This window comes from Alligator sinensis, unplaced genomic scaffold (assembly GCF_000455745.1).
Source record: "Alligator sinensis unplaced genomic scaffold, ASM45574v1 scaffold735_1, whole genome shotgun sequence".
NCBI lineage: Eukaryota > Metazoa > Chordata > Crocodylia > Alligatoridae > Alligator > Alligator sinensis.
In genome coordinates, this window is record NW_005842639.1 from 184763 (window position 1) to 197912 (window position 13150).

The following is a 13150-nucleotide window of genomic DNA, read 5'->3' on the forward strand; positions in this document are numbered from 1 at the left end:
TGAAGGCTTTAGGAAGTTACTCCAAAAGGCAACGACTGGTACCCCCAGGTTCTCAGGGCAGCTGCCCAGCTGTTCTCCTCTACATGACGCGTAGTGGTGGTTTCTCTGCCAATATCAGAAGCAGCTCCCAGGGCCAGGCTGCAGCCCCTGCTAGCTAGCACTGATGGAGTCCTTCCCTGCATTGCACAGATCCTTGCAAAATGCTGATGGGAAGGATATCCCTAGCTTCCAGGTGCTGCTTGCTCCAGCTGGCTTCTTCTCGGCATGGGCTAGAGCAAGTTCATGGCAGTGGTGGGGGTCCCCAGAGGCCTGTTCTGTGCCCAGCTATGCCACTGACCCGGGGCAAGTTGTTCCCCTGCTTGACCTACCTTCGTTGTGAGCTTTTCTTGGCAGTGTGGCTTTTGCTTTGAGTCTGTAGAGCCCCTGACCTGGCTCAGAGCTTCTGTGTCGCCCAAATACGTTCCTGATGCGCAAGCACCCAGCGCAGAGACCTTCCACCTTTTGGTCCAGAAGCCAGACTCATCCTCCCTCTGGCCCCTCCAGAGCAGAGGGTGGGGGTGGATGGTGGGTAGGGGCATGTGGGGGGTGTGGGCAGCCTGCCTTGCCTGTGCCACACCTGGTCTAACAGCTCGCGCGCGTGTGTCTGCCCCGCAGCTTTGGGACCACTTGGACCCCACGATGTTCTTTTCCGACTTCAGACCATTTCTGAGCAGCAGCTCACTGGATCAAGACAGCCGAGACAACGAAAGGGGCCACCAAGCCCACGCCGACCTCTGGGGACCCAGCAGACCCCCTCGACTGCCCATGACGCGGAGGTACCGGTCCCGGGGCAGCTCACGGCCAGACAGGTCTCCTGCGATCGAGGGGTGAGTGCGGAAGCTGGACCACAACGGGATTGAGTCCACGTGGTTATCCAGCCTTGCCCCCCAGTCCTGCCTGTCGTATCTCACCCCCACGTGGGAGATGTTCTCCTAGGGTTGTAGACCAGAGAGCCTAGTTGGCACAGAAATCCTCCTCTCATGCACTGATTATTTTTCACTCCTCCAGTCTCCCTCTGCCCCCCACCCAGGCCTGCTCTCACTGCAGGGACACGAGCTGATGTCCTGAAAGCCTCCTCCCCTCTCCAGCCCCTCACACCATAGATCTGCGTTGTCCTCAACTCGGAGGGGAGCTGTGCCGTGAACTCTTGGATGGGGGCGCCCACTGCTTGATTTCTTAGGAGTCGCCAGGCGCCGGTTTGTCCTCAGGGGCCCCAATGTCATTGCTTGTTCTTGCCTGTTTGCTCAACTCCCCTCCCCTCCTTTACAGAATAATCCAGCAGATCTTTGCGGGGTTTTTTGCCAACTCGGCAATTCCTGGCTCGCAGCACCCCTTTTCCTGGTGAGTAGCTGTCACCGTCTTGCTTGTAAACGAGCGGTGGCGTTACCACACGTGTGCGCTGGGCACCGCTCTGCCATGGGCCGGTTCCGAGGCGGATATCCGTGTCCAGACGAGTTCTAGCACCTCGGGGTCCCGTGTGGGGCTGCGGCTGGTAATGTTGCTTCCCTAACTCTCTGCTCTCACCTGCAGGAGTGGAATGCTGCACTCCAATCCCGGGGACTACGCCTGGGGACAGAGTGGCCTTGATGCCATCGTCACTCAGGTAGGGCACGTGGCGGGAGCTCAGACTCAGGTCTGTGCCTCTTGGTTACTTTTTCCTTCTGCCCCGATGGCTTTTAGATTCTTTGGTTCAGCTTCCAGCATTGACACACCAAGTGTCATCCCCTTGCTCCTGCATTGATCCTCATGACATGCTGCACCAAACCATGTCTTCAGATCATGCCCAGACTCGGTTTAAAGATGAGAAATCCACTGTGCACCTCATCCTACTGGCTCGTTATCCTGAGGGCCTTGAAGTTCTCATTTAAATCGGGTGTTTGCTGTGTGCTCTTCACCACCAGCTGAACAGAGCTGGGGAGTTTTTGTTCCCTTCTTCTCGCAAAGGCACTTGTGCCCGGGACTCAGATCCCCTCTTAATCTGCCTTTTTTTATTGGCTGAACAGAACAAGCCCTTTTTGCCCCTTTTGTTTCCTTACCCCTGCCCTTGACTCCTTTCTTTGGTGGCTAATGATTTTTGGAGAGCAGCTGATCCAAGCTGCCGTACCAACAAACTGCCTCGAGGGCCCCAGCGTGAAGGCACCTAGTCTGGTACTGTGAGCAGTCAGTGGTATTGGTGTTTGTTCCGATTCACCTGAGTTATCACCCCAAATGCCTCGGCACTGGGGACTCCTGTGTATGGCAGGCTGGTGACGCTCTTTTTAATTATCTAAAGCATTCCACGTTTGAGGAAGGGGAAGTGGTGGTTACGAGTTGTTTGATCTCAGTAAGAAGGGGTGGGCTCATTCTTAGCACTGGAGATGGGTAGGGGCAGCAGGGGCTCCCGGCTCTGCCACTGACTTCTCTTGTGACAGGATGCAGGTGCCTTCTTCCTGTGCCTCAGTTTCCTCGCTCAGGTCTCAAGGCTCTGATTTTGAGGCTTAATTGCAAGTCCTCCAAATAATTAGCAGTTGGTTGTGGGGAGGGAGCAGGTGTCTACTGTTCCCCCCTGCCCTTCTGGGTCTGTGCATCACTTCCTGTCCCCGTCACGCACCCCCTCCCTGGATAATAGGCAAACGGAGGTGTCTGCTTGTGGGCAGAGGCAGATCTGCAGGGTGGAGCCCTTCCTGTTTTGGTGTGGAGCAATGACTGAGTCACCGTCCGGGAGCTAATGGAGCTGCCGTCGTGCAGGCACCTCCCGGGCATCTGTCAGTCATTACGAGCCCACAGCTTTGCAAAGCAGAGGCATCTGGCTCTCCCCCATCACAGCTTCCTCGGCAGAGCCCGAGCCCACGTGCCACATGGCACGCGTGGAGCTGAGGGCAGCTGTCTCTTGTAGAGCAGAGCGAGTCGCAGCTGTTTCATGCCTGACATCACTACCCTCTTGCTGCCAGGTCTGGGTCAAGTTGCCCTCCCAATACCAACCTCTCAACCCATCCCCTCCGCTGTCCTAGTGCTTGTGAACACCCCCGCCTTTCGAAATGGGTTGTTAGGGCCACGGTTGTCAACCTTGACAGACCTTCAGGCTCCCCTCGGAGAGTGCCAGCTCTCAGCTTTTACTTTTGTCTTGGCTACAGGAAAATAAGAGTGATTCTTCTGCTGCAGAGAACTGGGTGAGCCCATAGGAAGGCAGGGCTCTGGATTCCCATTTGAAATGTCTGGGTTTAGATCAGGAATCTCACAGAAGTATTCGAACCCCTAAGAGTGGTAATAATTGAGCAGCCTCCAGCAGCACCCTTGAAAGAATCTCATGGCTCCCTAGCTTAGAATCGGTGTATTCAGGGATGCTGCTGCATTCAGGGTCAGACCTTACTTGAAAGATGCTTTCCAAGAGAGAACTGGCTTATGTTCTGTCTAAGTGCAGCGTGTTTTGTTTTGTTTTTCTCCCTGTCTAGCTCTTGGGGCAGTTGGAAAACACTGGACCACCTCCTGCTGACAAGGAGAAGATATCCTCCCTCCCGACTGTGACAGTAACTCAGGAACAAGTTGGTGGGTTAAAGCCAATTTCAGCTCTTTCCTTCTCTGCCCTCCTGCTAAATATCCCTTTGCCGCACCAGAACATCCCAGTGATAACTGGTTGTTACTGCCTTGGGCCTCTGTGGCTAGTTGATCTAAGCTTTCCTAGTCTCGCCGTTCATGATTTAGCATCTTTCTCTCCACCGTGACCATGGACTGCTACTCCCGTGTGCGTGTGCGTGTGTGTGTGTGTGTGTGTGTGTGTGTGAGATCGTGCGGTTCATGGTGTCTTGTGACCGCTCTAATGGACAGTCTGTTAGAACAGGAGAGGAGGAGGGGAGCCCGATACAGCTCCCATCTCAATGAGTTGCTGACTTAGCTCAGTCGATAGAGACTCAAGAGTTTTGGCCCAGGAGATGCCGGCACCAAGCTGTGCTGACGACTCCAGACCTGCTGCTGCCTTCAGTCTCCCAATTGCTCTCACTCCATGGCAGCCTCAGTGGCTGTGGTCAGTTCAGACCCCTGTGTTTTTCCAGTCTGTTGACTCGCCGAGGCTCTGGTTGCTTTGATTTTTAAATCTTGGCTCCATTGGGGAATGACAGGCTCCACATTGGGCTTTGCGCATCAGGCGCTGCCTTTTGTGTCAGCTCCTAGGTGAGGCTGGTAAATCCAGCTATGAAATGCTCCTCAATCCTTCTGAAAATGTCACGGTAAAGAGCATGGGTTCCCTTGACATAATTGGCATCAAAGGCTTGTGGGTACTTCACAGGTGCTGAAAGTTTCCAAAGTGACTCGGGAAAGAGGGGGGTTTTCTTAGGGCTGTTTGCAGAGGCGCCTGGTGCTGGGTCACTGTCAGGATTCCTTGTTTGCACAAAGCCTCCGCGCTTCCGGGAACCCAGACCAACTCCATTCAGACAGACAGGCAGGTTCATTTAGAAAAGCTGTTTCCATGGTATCTATTTTCATTGCATTCTTTTTATATGCAAACCTGAAGCTGAATGTGGGTCTACTGTGGGTGTCAGGCCTTGCCTTGCGTGTGCATTTGCGTGTGTGCATGCGTGCTATAAGAGAGATCTCATTAATAGATCTCTAAGGCTGAGTCCTTCTGTCCTGGCTGGATTCCAAGCTGGGTAATTATTTTCCACCTGGTTAAATATCCTGGGGGCTCCAGTGGCTTCCTCCTTCACTTCTGCTCTTAATTTGGCTTGTGGCGTGTGTGTGTGTGTGCGCGCGCACACATGTTAAGTGGGCATAGGGCTGACGTCCTGTATCCCTTTACGAATGATGATGAATTATCCCCCGGTGCTGGAGAGAGCACTCTGTGGAGAAAAGTGTCTCCTTGTTATGCCTTTAAAGGTGCAATCCAGAAGGAAGTTAAAACCACCGGCACAATCAGAATTCAGCATTTCCTGCTCTGGGCAAAGCCACCCTACCTGTTAGCTACCCTGTATTCAGGTCAGCGGGGTATCATAGAGTCATTGAGTCAGAGAGACGCGGGGCTGGAGGGGACTTCCAGAGGTCACATCTAGTCCAACCTCTTGCCTGAGGCAGGATCAGCCTGGTCTAAACCATCCCGGACAAACCTGTGATCTAACCTCTTAGTAAAACTGTTGTGCACCCTGACACAACACAAGACCTCAGACCTGAACCTGCCACAGGGAAAGCAGAGGGATCAGTGTGGCCAACTGTGTCTGTAAAGGTTGTTAATATATGCTCAAGAGGTCCCAGGTCGAGGCCTCGTCATTTACAAGCTAACTAAATAAGAGAGAGAGAGAGAGTGCAAGCTTTTGTAGGCTGAAGCCTCACCTAGGTCATCCTTTCAGCATCTCTCTAGGATGCCCCTACCCCAATGATGGTGGATGCCGGGAGTGTATCGCAGGGGATAAATCACTCTAGATTAGTGGTGCTCAACCATCCAGCCCCGCGCACAAGCCCCGGGGGCTGGAGGTTGTACCCAGGCCAATGCTTTCCCTCTAAACCATCTACTACCACCACTGTTGGAGACGGGTTACCAGGATAGATGGACCATTCATCTTGCCCAATACAGCCCTGCTGATGTTGCACTTAGATTCACCCCAGGGTGAGAGCAGTGGAGATCTGTATGTGGTGACTGTGACTGTTTATATCCTGTTACGGGGGAGGGTTTCTGGGGTGGATTAAGACGAGCCAGTGTCCTATTCACGCTGCTAACCGCTCCCCTTCACCCCACAGATACGGGTCTGGAGTGCCCGGTGTGTAAAGAAGACTACACAGTAGCAGAGCAGGTCCGGCAGTTACCCTGCAACCATTTCTTCCACAGCAACTGCATCGTGCCATGGCTAGAGCTGGTAAGGGCCCTCGTGGGTGGGTGATGCGCTGTGCTAGTGGTGCCTGTCCCCTGGCCAGAGTGGGAGTGCCTCACGTCCAGCCTTCCTCTGCATCTTGCCCCAGGGACCGTGGCGCTGCTGAGAGCCTGTCCTAAACCAAACAGAGCTGGTGGCTCGAGCCACTAGTGTTCTCTTGAGGTTGCCTGTTCGAATCCCACCACTGCACGTAGTAACCAAAGCTCTAGCAGTGCTGCAGCTGGCTGTTGGGGGCCAAGGCCTCTACTGACAGTGCCCCCAGCTGAGCTAGGTGCGCAGGTTGACCCTCCCTTCTCTAGAGGCTGATTTGCTTTTCACTTACGCCACTTGATTCTCTGATAACGATATGGATTCTTCCTTCCTCCCAGCTACCACGTGACACAGCGTGGCAGTGCTAAGAACGTTAAGCAGAGTAGATACACACCTGATAGACTAACTCAATCAGATCTAGAGACCAGAGGGGAGGCAGCTAGATCCCGGCAGTAGCAGAAGGGAATGAATGCAACCGTGCTGCCTATCCTGGGCGGGTGTTAGCCGTGACCCCCTGTCCCACCGCGTGTCTCTGCAGCACGACACGTGTCCCGTGTGCCGGAAGAGCCTGAACGGCGAGGACTCCACGCGGCAAGCACAGAACCCCGAGGCCTCGGCCAGCAACAGCTTTAGCAGCGACAACCAGCTGCATGACCGATGGACATTCTGAGGCTCCGCGCGGAGCGGTCCTGCCCCCCATGTATATTGTATGATAGCGCGAAGCAACCAGCCACCAAGGAGAGGGAGGAAAAAAAACAAACCTGTAGCAGGAAATCTAGGGCAGGGGAGGGAAGCTGCCCCGATAGCACGGCCCTGAGTGCTGCCTCTTCCTGCCCCGTAAGCTAGCGTCTCTGAGCAAACACCCATCTCCACCTGAACCACCTCGTTTAGTCCTAAATGCAGAGTCTTGGAGTGATTTGACTTTGATTTTTTTTCCTTCCTACTTGTGAAACCTTTGACCTACATGGGTCTTTCAGAGCAGGGAAGGGGGAGTCCATCCCTACCCGACCAAGGGGACCCTCACTTCTGTCTCACAGCTTCATCTGTTTAGATGGACGTCCTCAGTGTTTGCAAGCCCAGAGCCGGGAGCACAAAGGGCCTCTGCTTGTTCAGTCGGACAAGGGCAAGGGGGCAGAGAGGATTTTGACAGGTCTCCCTTGCCCCCTCCATTCCCAGCTTTTCCCAGAGCAGTGGGTGCAGCTGAATCCATTGACCTTTCCCTTTTCTCTCTAACGAAGGTAACGTGATGTACGTCCCACCCTTGACCTCTCAAGGGAGAGCGCAAGAGGGGAGGGGCTAACAGTGCTGTCAAATCTCTCCAGATCTGGTGCGGGGACGCGCGAGGCGCAGGGGGGGCGAGGGCAGAGGAGATGCAGTCCAGAGCGGTGGGTGGAACACTTTGTCTTTGTCTCATGACCTGATGTCTCCAGCCGACGTCCCCAGGTGCCTCCAAACCTGGACGCATGGCGGTGGCGGTATGTGTGGTTTGTTCTTTGGGTTCCTCACCCCAGCAGCAGTTTGTCTTGCTTGTATCGTGTGGACCACAGCGAGGCCCTTGACAGGTACACAGCGGCAACCGCGCCTGGCCATTTCCCTGGACGATTCTTCCAGTGTTTAACATGAAATAATTCTCCGAGTCTGGGAACGTGAAGAAGCTCCTGGGGTCTTTTTTTTTTCTTTTTTCTTTTTTTAATCGCCCATGTCTAACGTCGCCTCCCTGTTCTGGGCTCTCGGTTTGTTGTCTCTTTTTTTTTTTATCGTCCAAATCATGCCTTGGCTTCGCACTCCCACCAGCCCGCCCGTGGTGGCGTTCGGTTGGCGGATCAGGAGGAAGGAGGAGAGGGGAGATTGCGTCTCCAACTTGTCGCCATGTCATTGCTGTAACGGTGTACCACGTACACCTGGTTTAAATTAGTGTTTCGTTTGCTCTAAAGTCAAATAAAGGCCTTTATAAAGAAGCCTGGCTGTTGAGAAGGTTGTCAGAGCCAAGTCACAGGGGTAGGGGGTGCGTCAGGAGCTCTGGGGGAGCTCCCATGTTAAACCAGCTGCATGGGTCTTTTACGTGACCGTATTGTCTCACGTATGGTACACACCTTGGTTTTGAAATGGGTAAAAAAGCTCTTTCCTTGTAGCAAGTCACCGAGTAGCAGCAGTGCGGAAGCCTGTTCTGCTCCCTTTTGTCCAGTAAGTGTAAAAACTGCTCTTACCATATTTCTCATATATCATGTACGTTCTAATTTCCAGCAGCTTTTGCTCTTTAAAAAAATGCTTGCTCCAAAGCCAGGGGAAGATAGTGGAAGTGTCTTCCTGGACTGGGTCAGATTTTGGGAGGGGGGGACCCTGGTGTCTGTCCGAGCCACATTCAGACCCACGCAGCTGTGGACTTGAGCAAATGCTCCTCTCTTCCAGGCGGAAGCAGAGGGCACTAATGCTGCTTACATGGTCACAACTGAAATTCCTGCGGCAGCCCAGGCCCAGCTGGGCTGGGGCACACCGTTGCTTGGCACTGCCCAAGCCTCCCTGTACTCTGGGCTGCAGCCGCGAGGGGTGTGGTGGTAGGAGGAAGCGGTGGGAGCCTCCTGCTTGGGCTCTAGCCTGCTCTGTGCCTGCACCATCCCAGCCCCTCCACATGTGGGCATGGGACTAGCGCTGGTCAGTTTGCTTCAGGCCCTGGCTTTGGGGCATTCTCTTACCTGTGGATTAGCAGCTCTCGTATCCCAGCTCCCCCACCCCTTGCCCTCTGAAAATGGTCAGCTGTTAGATCCAAGTTGAGCTAAAACCAATTCCCAGGCCACAAGGCAAGACGGGGCTGCTTGCCCTTGCCAGTTACACATCCAGCATGGCCTCAGATCCTCATCCCCGGCTCTTCTGAGCACAGCTTGCTACATCGCTCGCTTGGAAATAAAGCCCTGAGCTTGTGCGTCTGCTCTAATGCTGCAGAAATCAATGGGGCTGTTGGTTGCAACAGGCAGGCTCCTGGCTCTTCATAGGGACTGAGGATGCCTTGGGGAGGGGTAAGTGGGGCAACCGTGAGCTCTGGGCTTCTACCCTGCTCCCTGCCCCACGTGGGCCTCGAGCAGGCACTGATGTACTGGCCCGGGGCAGGTACAGGAGTGACAAAACTGCGGTGCTAGGTCCACGGGCCTGTGGCTGAAGCAGGAGCCTGTGTGCAGGAGGGGGTGACCTGGGGCGTGAACAGTTCCCACCCCGGACCCCTCCATGGTGGGTTGAGTGCCACCCTTTTCTGAGCTGTAGCTGCACCCATTCCCCCTCGCTGAGGCTGGTCAGCTGTTCCCGACGGGAAGGGAGCAGGCGCTGATGCCATGGGGATCCCAGGGATTTCTGTTCCCCCCACCCCATGCCTCACACTCCCTGCCCCACTCCCGAAAAGCCACAGATGCTGTCAGCGGGACTGAGCCTTGTCCCCATCCTCCTCCCCCCCGGCGCTGGCAGCAGCAAAGGTCGGGGCAGCCACGCTGCAGGCTTTTATTGCGGATCCCCGGCCAGGCCTAGTCTGTCTCCACCCTGCGCACAGGGCCGTGAGCGAGGGCTGACTGGCTTCCTCGTGTCTGTGCTGCAGCGGGGGCCTGGGTGGGTGGGCGAGAGGCTTCTCCAGAGTCCCGGTGTGTGCCCCGAGCTGGCTTCCCACCGATTGGCACCGCATTCGAGGCTCTCGCCCAGCTGGATGTAACTTGGGGGCACTGCTGGGGGGAAGAGCCCCGTCCTGGCACCCCTAGGCCCCGGGTAGAAGGGGTGAGCCCGAGCAGGGGCAGGTCCAGCCCCAGGGGCAGCAGGAGTCCAAGGGGCTGTGGGCCTCAGGCAGAGCTGGACGGCCGAGGCAGTGGCACATCTGCCCTTGGCTGTCCCTGGGGCTGGCAGGCGGCAGTGGAGAGTCTGTCACGGGGAGCTGTGGTCACTGCTCCTCCTTCTCCTCCTCCTCCTCCTCCTGGGGCTTCTTGTGAGCGAAGAAGCCGAGCTGGGGGGAGGAAACAGCTGGTCACGGCCTGGCCCTGAGCTCCCGCCAGAAAACTGAGTCAGGGCCCAGGAGGGATGAAACGAGGGAGCTAGAATCGCCCCCACCCTGAAGACCAGGAGTGCCCAGCATGCAAGGGTCGTGCTAAGCCCAGGCATTGAGTACTGAGCCCCGGTGCTGGGAGACCCAGCTCTGCCACTGACTCCTGATGGGCCTTGCCCAATGCCCGTGTCAGTTAACCACACTGTGCCTCAGTGTGGCCATCTGCAGCAATGGGCTGGCACCAAAGGGAGGTGGAGACTGGGACTGCCACGGTGCCAGCTGGGGACAAGGGCTGGGAAGGTGGTGAGGGGCTGCGCTAAGCCTGACTGCTGCGTGTCTGTGCCCAGCACTATTGCTGAGCGCCCGGGTCCTGGGGTCGGTTTCCCTGAGTCGCGGGAGGTTGCGGCTGCCAACTGAGAGATGCCCCATCCTTCCTGCTTGCTGACCTGTTCCCTGGTGACTCCAGAGCGGGGAGAAAAGCTAAGGGCAAAGGTTTGCACAAGAGGAAATGGGGCAGGACTCCCTTTGGGCTGGAGATGAGAGATCCCAGGGCCTGAGGGTCTCCCCTCCAGGGTCTGAGCCTGCCCAGCGGCCTCCTACCTTCCACAGGCAGAAGATGATCAGTGCCAGGAGCAGGAGCCCCCCCACGATGCTGCCGATGAGGATCCACAAGGAGACGGGGATGCGCTTGGGCTGGATGATCTCCAGGACTGTCTGCAAAGAGAGCGGGGTGGCGCTCAGTAGTGCACAGCTACGGGGAGGCACTGAGGCTGGTATGCAGATGTAGGTGGGTGGTTTGCTTGCAGGGGCCAGCGCTGGGGCATCAGCTCAGTCCTCACCAGCACATCAAGCCTGCAGCGGGCTGAGGGGGCAGGTCTCCTAACAGGCCACCTGCTCTGGGCAGAGCTGCTGGAAAGCAGCTGACTCGAACGTGCCCCCCATCAGTGTGACAGACACGCGGCTCCGGGGTAAATCACCCCACGGCAAGGAGTGGACATGCTGGTGCAGGATGTGGCCCCTAAGACCCACCTTTTCCCAGCCAGCCATGGGCCACAGCAGGGCAGGGTTCAATGCAGCCCCGGTGCCCAGCTCCAGCAGGCTTGGGGGGGCCCCCCCCCCAGCTCTCCTACCTCCCATCGATGCACTGATTCATCCAGTACAAGGACGCTGCTCTCCTCGGCCACCAGGGCAAACATGCTGACAACTTTCACAGCCTTGAACTTGGCCTGGGGAGGGGAGAGAAGGATTTACATCCACGTGGTGTGGGTGCTGGGTCTCTGATCCCTGCCATGGGGTGTTGTGGGCTCAGTGGCCGTGGCCAAAGAGCTTGGCCATGTTGTCCTGCAGGCTGCAGGAGAGGCTGGTCCCCAGAGAGCTGTGCCCAGCCATGGAGCCCTGGCTAGAGGAGGCCAGGGCACAGGAAACACGTGCAGAAGGGCAAAGACTGGTCCCCAGATCCCTGCAGAGCTAGGAGCAGTCCCTGTAGCCTGCCCCAGCCATGCAGCTGTGCAGAAGGCAGCTACGGGGGTTACGAGCCTGGACCCTTTCTCGCCGCCGGGCTCTCACCCGCCGGAAGAAATCATTGTGGATCACGCGCAGCAGCTGCACGGAGACCTCGGCGCCCTTCTCCAGCGGCGCCAGCTCGCACGTCACGGCCTGGCACCACGTGTTGCTGCAGTTCTGCAGGGCAAGGAGGGGAGATGCTCAAGTGCCCCAAGCCACCCGCACACATACATACATATCTGTGCATGTGCACGTTCACACGTGCACACATACGTATCTGTGCACACACACACACCCACACCCCATGTCCCTGCTGGGTCCCTGGCACAGGGGGCACTCACCAGCCTGTCTTCGTGGGCAAGATTGGCAGGGTGCAGTGGGGCTGTGGCCGCTGTCACGTTCTGCAGGCTGCACGTCACCTGCGGGGAGCAGTGGGTCAGCGCCGGGGCGCCCAGCGCTGGCGCCCACTCGGGGCCACAGGGAAGGGGCATGCAGCCCCCTGTGGACTCACGTTGTTGGCTAGGATGCGCGTGATGGAGAGGAAGGGGCGGCTCTGGTATCCTGCAGCTGGCAGGGCCATGCGGAGGGCCAGGCCGCTGACGGGGTAGCAGCCCAGGTTCTGCACCTGCCAGGAGAGCGGGACGAGGCTAGTGCATGGGGCTAGGGGCAGCTGCCCACCTTCCCTCTTTGCCCCAGCAGATGCTCGGTCTCCAGGAGGGAGCGGGAGCTCTGACTGCACCGTCTGGGGCTAAGCCTGGGTGTGCAGCGACACGCACCCTGGCCCTGAGAGCCCCCACCTCGTCCCCATCTGCCTGGCCGGGGTGGTTACCTTCACGGTGGTCTGGAACTCAGGCCCGATGCCGTTGGGGAAGGGGCTTCCCGGGTGCACCTCGTAGCGCGTCAGGGCGGCCTCGCTGCCAGGCAGAGCAGAGCCATCAGTCCTTGGCCCAGAGCCCAGCCCCACTGCCCAGCCCAAAGCCGGGCTGGAGACAGGGGCAAGAGAGCGGGTGTAGGGGCAAGTCCTCCCCAGGTTTGGGGGGTGGGACAGGAGCCACAGCCTCGCCGCCTTGTGAAGCCCAGGCCATGCCCAGCTGCAAACTGGTTTATACTGGATTTGTTATACCAGTGCAAAGAGGCGTCCAGCACCTTGCACCCCTGCTCTGCCCTTCGCCCCACCCCTGCTCCCACCCTGGGCTCTCACCTGGACAGGAAGAGGTCGGGCTCGTAGCGGACGTAGGCAAAGAGCTCGGCCGTGTTGTCCTGCAGGGTCTCGTTCCCTTCCAGGCTGTCACTGATGGGAAAAACTGGTCAAAGCACAGGGCTCTTGGGGAAGGGGAGGCTGGCAGCCCCCCACCACCTTCCCAGCCCCTGCCCCCAGTTGGCCCCAGGGTGGGCCCAGTCTCCACTTCCCTTTGATGCCAGCCCACTGCTGCAGATGGGGACACTGAGGCACAGTGCAGTTAAGTGACATAGACAAGGCCCACCGGGAACCAGTGGCAGAGCTGGGCCTCCCAGCGCTGGGGCTCAGGGCTTGATGCCTGGGCCAGACTCAGAGTGCCCCAGGGTCCCTGCTGCGGTGGGGGGGAGTGGGGTTGGGGGTACCCCTGGTCATTTGGGGGTGGGGGAGCTTGTGGGGGTGCCACAGCACTTACCTGCCAGCCACGAGCTTCACCTGGGCCCGGCTGAGCAGGGAGGAGCAGCTGAACTCGAACTCGATGACGTACGCGCC

At 57.5% G+C, this 13150-nt stretch overlaps 2 protein-coding genes across 5 annotated transcripts in view; one reads left to right on the top strand and one right to left on the bottom strand.

Moving 5' to 3' along the window:
- The window catches only part of RNF115 (ring finger protein 115), a 32099-nt gene extending 24238 nt beyond the window's left edge, over positions 1-7861 (top strand). For 3 of the 4 annotated variants that reach the window (XM_025215277.1, XM_006033491.3, XM_025215279.1), the window contains 6 exons: positions 655-866; positions 1309-1380; positions 1570-1642; positions 3471-3564; positions 5743-5858; positions 6442-7861. In XM_025215277.1, the coding sequence (XP_025071062.1) occupies positions 655-866; positions 1309-1380; positions 1570-1642; positions 3471-3564; positions 5743-5858; positions 6442-6573 (699 nt within the window). In that variant the 3' untranslated portion in view covers positions 6574-7861. The remainder of the gene's footprint in view (positions 1-654; positions 867-1308; positions 1381-1569; positions 1643-3470; positions 3565-5742; positions 5859-6441) is intronic. The other variant, XM_025215278.1, reaches the window with a different exon arrangement.
- Positions 7862-7985: 124 nt separating this feature from the next.
- Positions 7986-13150, bottom strand: part of ITGA10 (integrin subunit alpha 10) — a 36579-nt gene continuing 31414 nt past the window's right edge. The window contains exons 22-30 of the mRNA XM_025215304.1: positions 13074-13146; positions 12623-12712; positions 12251-12335; positions 11933-12046; positions 11763-11840; positions 11485-11598; positions 11049-11144; positions 10519-10632; positions 7986-9879 (exon numbers count right to left, since the gene is read on the bottom strand). Of these exons, the coding sequence (XP_025071089.1) occupies positions 9817-9879; positions 10519-10632; positions 11049-11144; positions 11485-11598; positions 11763-11840; positions 11933-12046; positions 12251-12335; positions 12623-12712; positions 13074-13146 (827 nt within the window). The 3' untranslated portion in view covers positions 7986-9816. The remainder of the gene's footprint in view (positions 9880-10518; positions 10633-11048; positions 11145-11484; positions 11599-11762; positions 11841-11932; positions 12047-12250; positions 12336-12622; positions 12713-13073; positions 13147-13150) is intronic.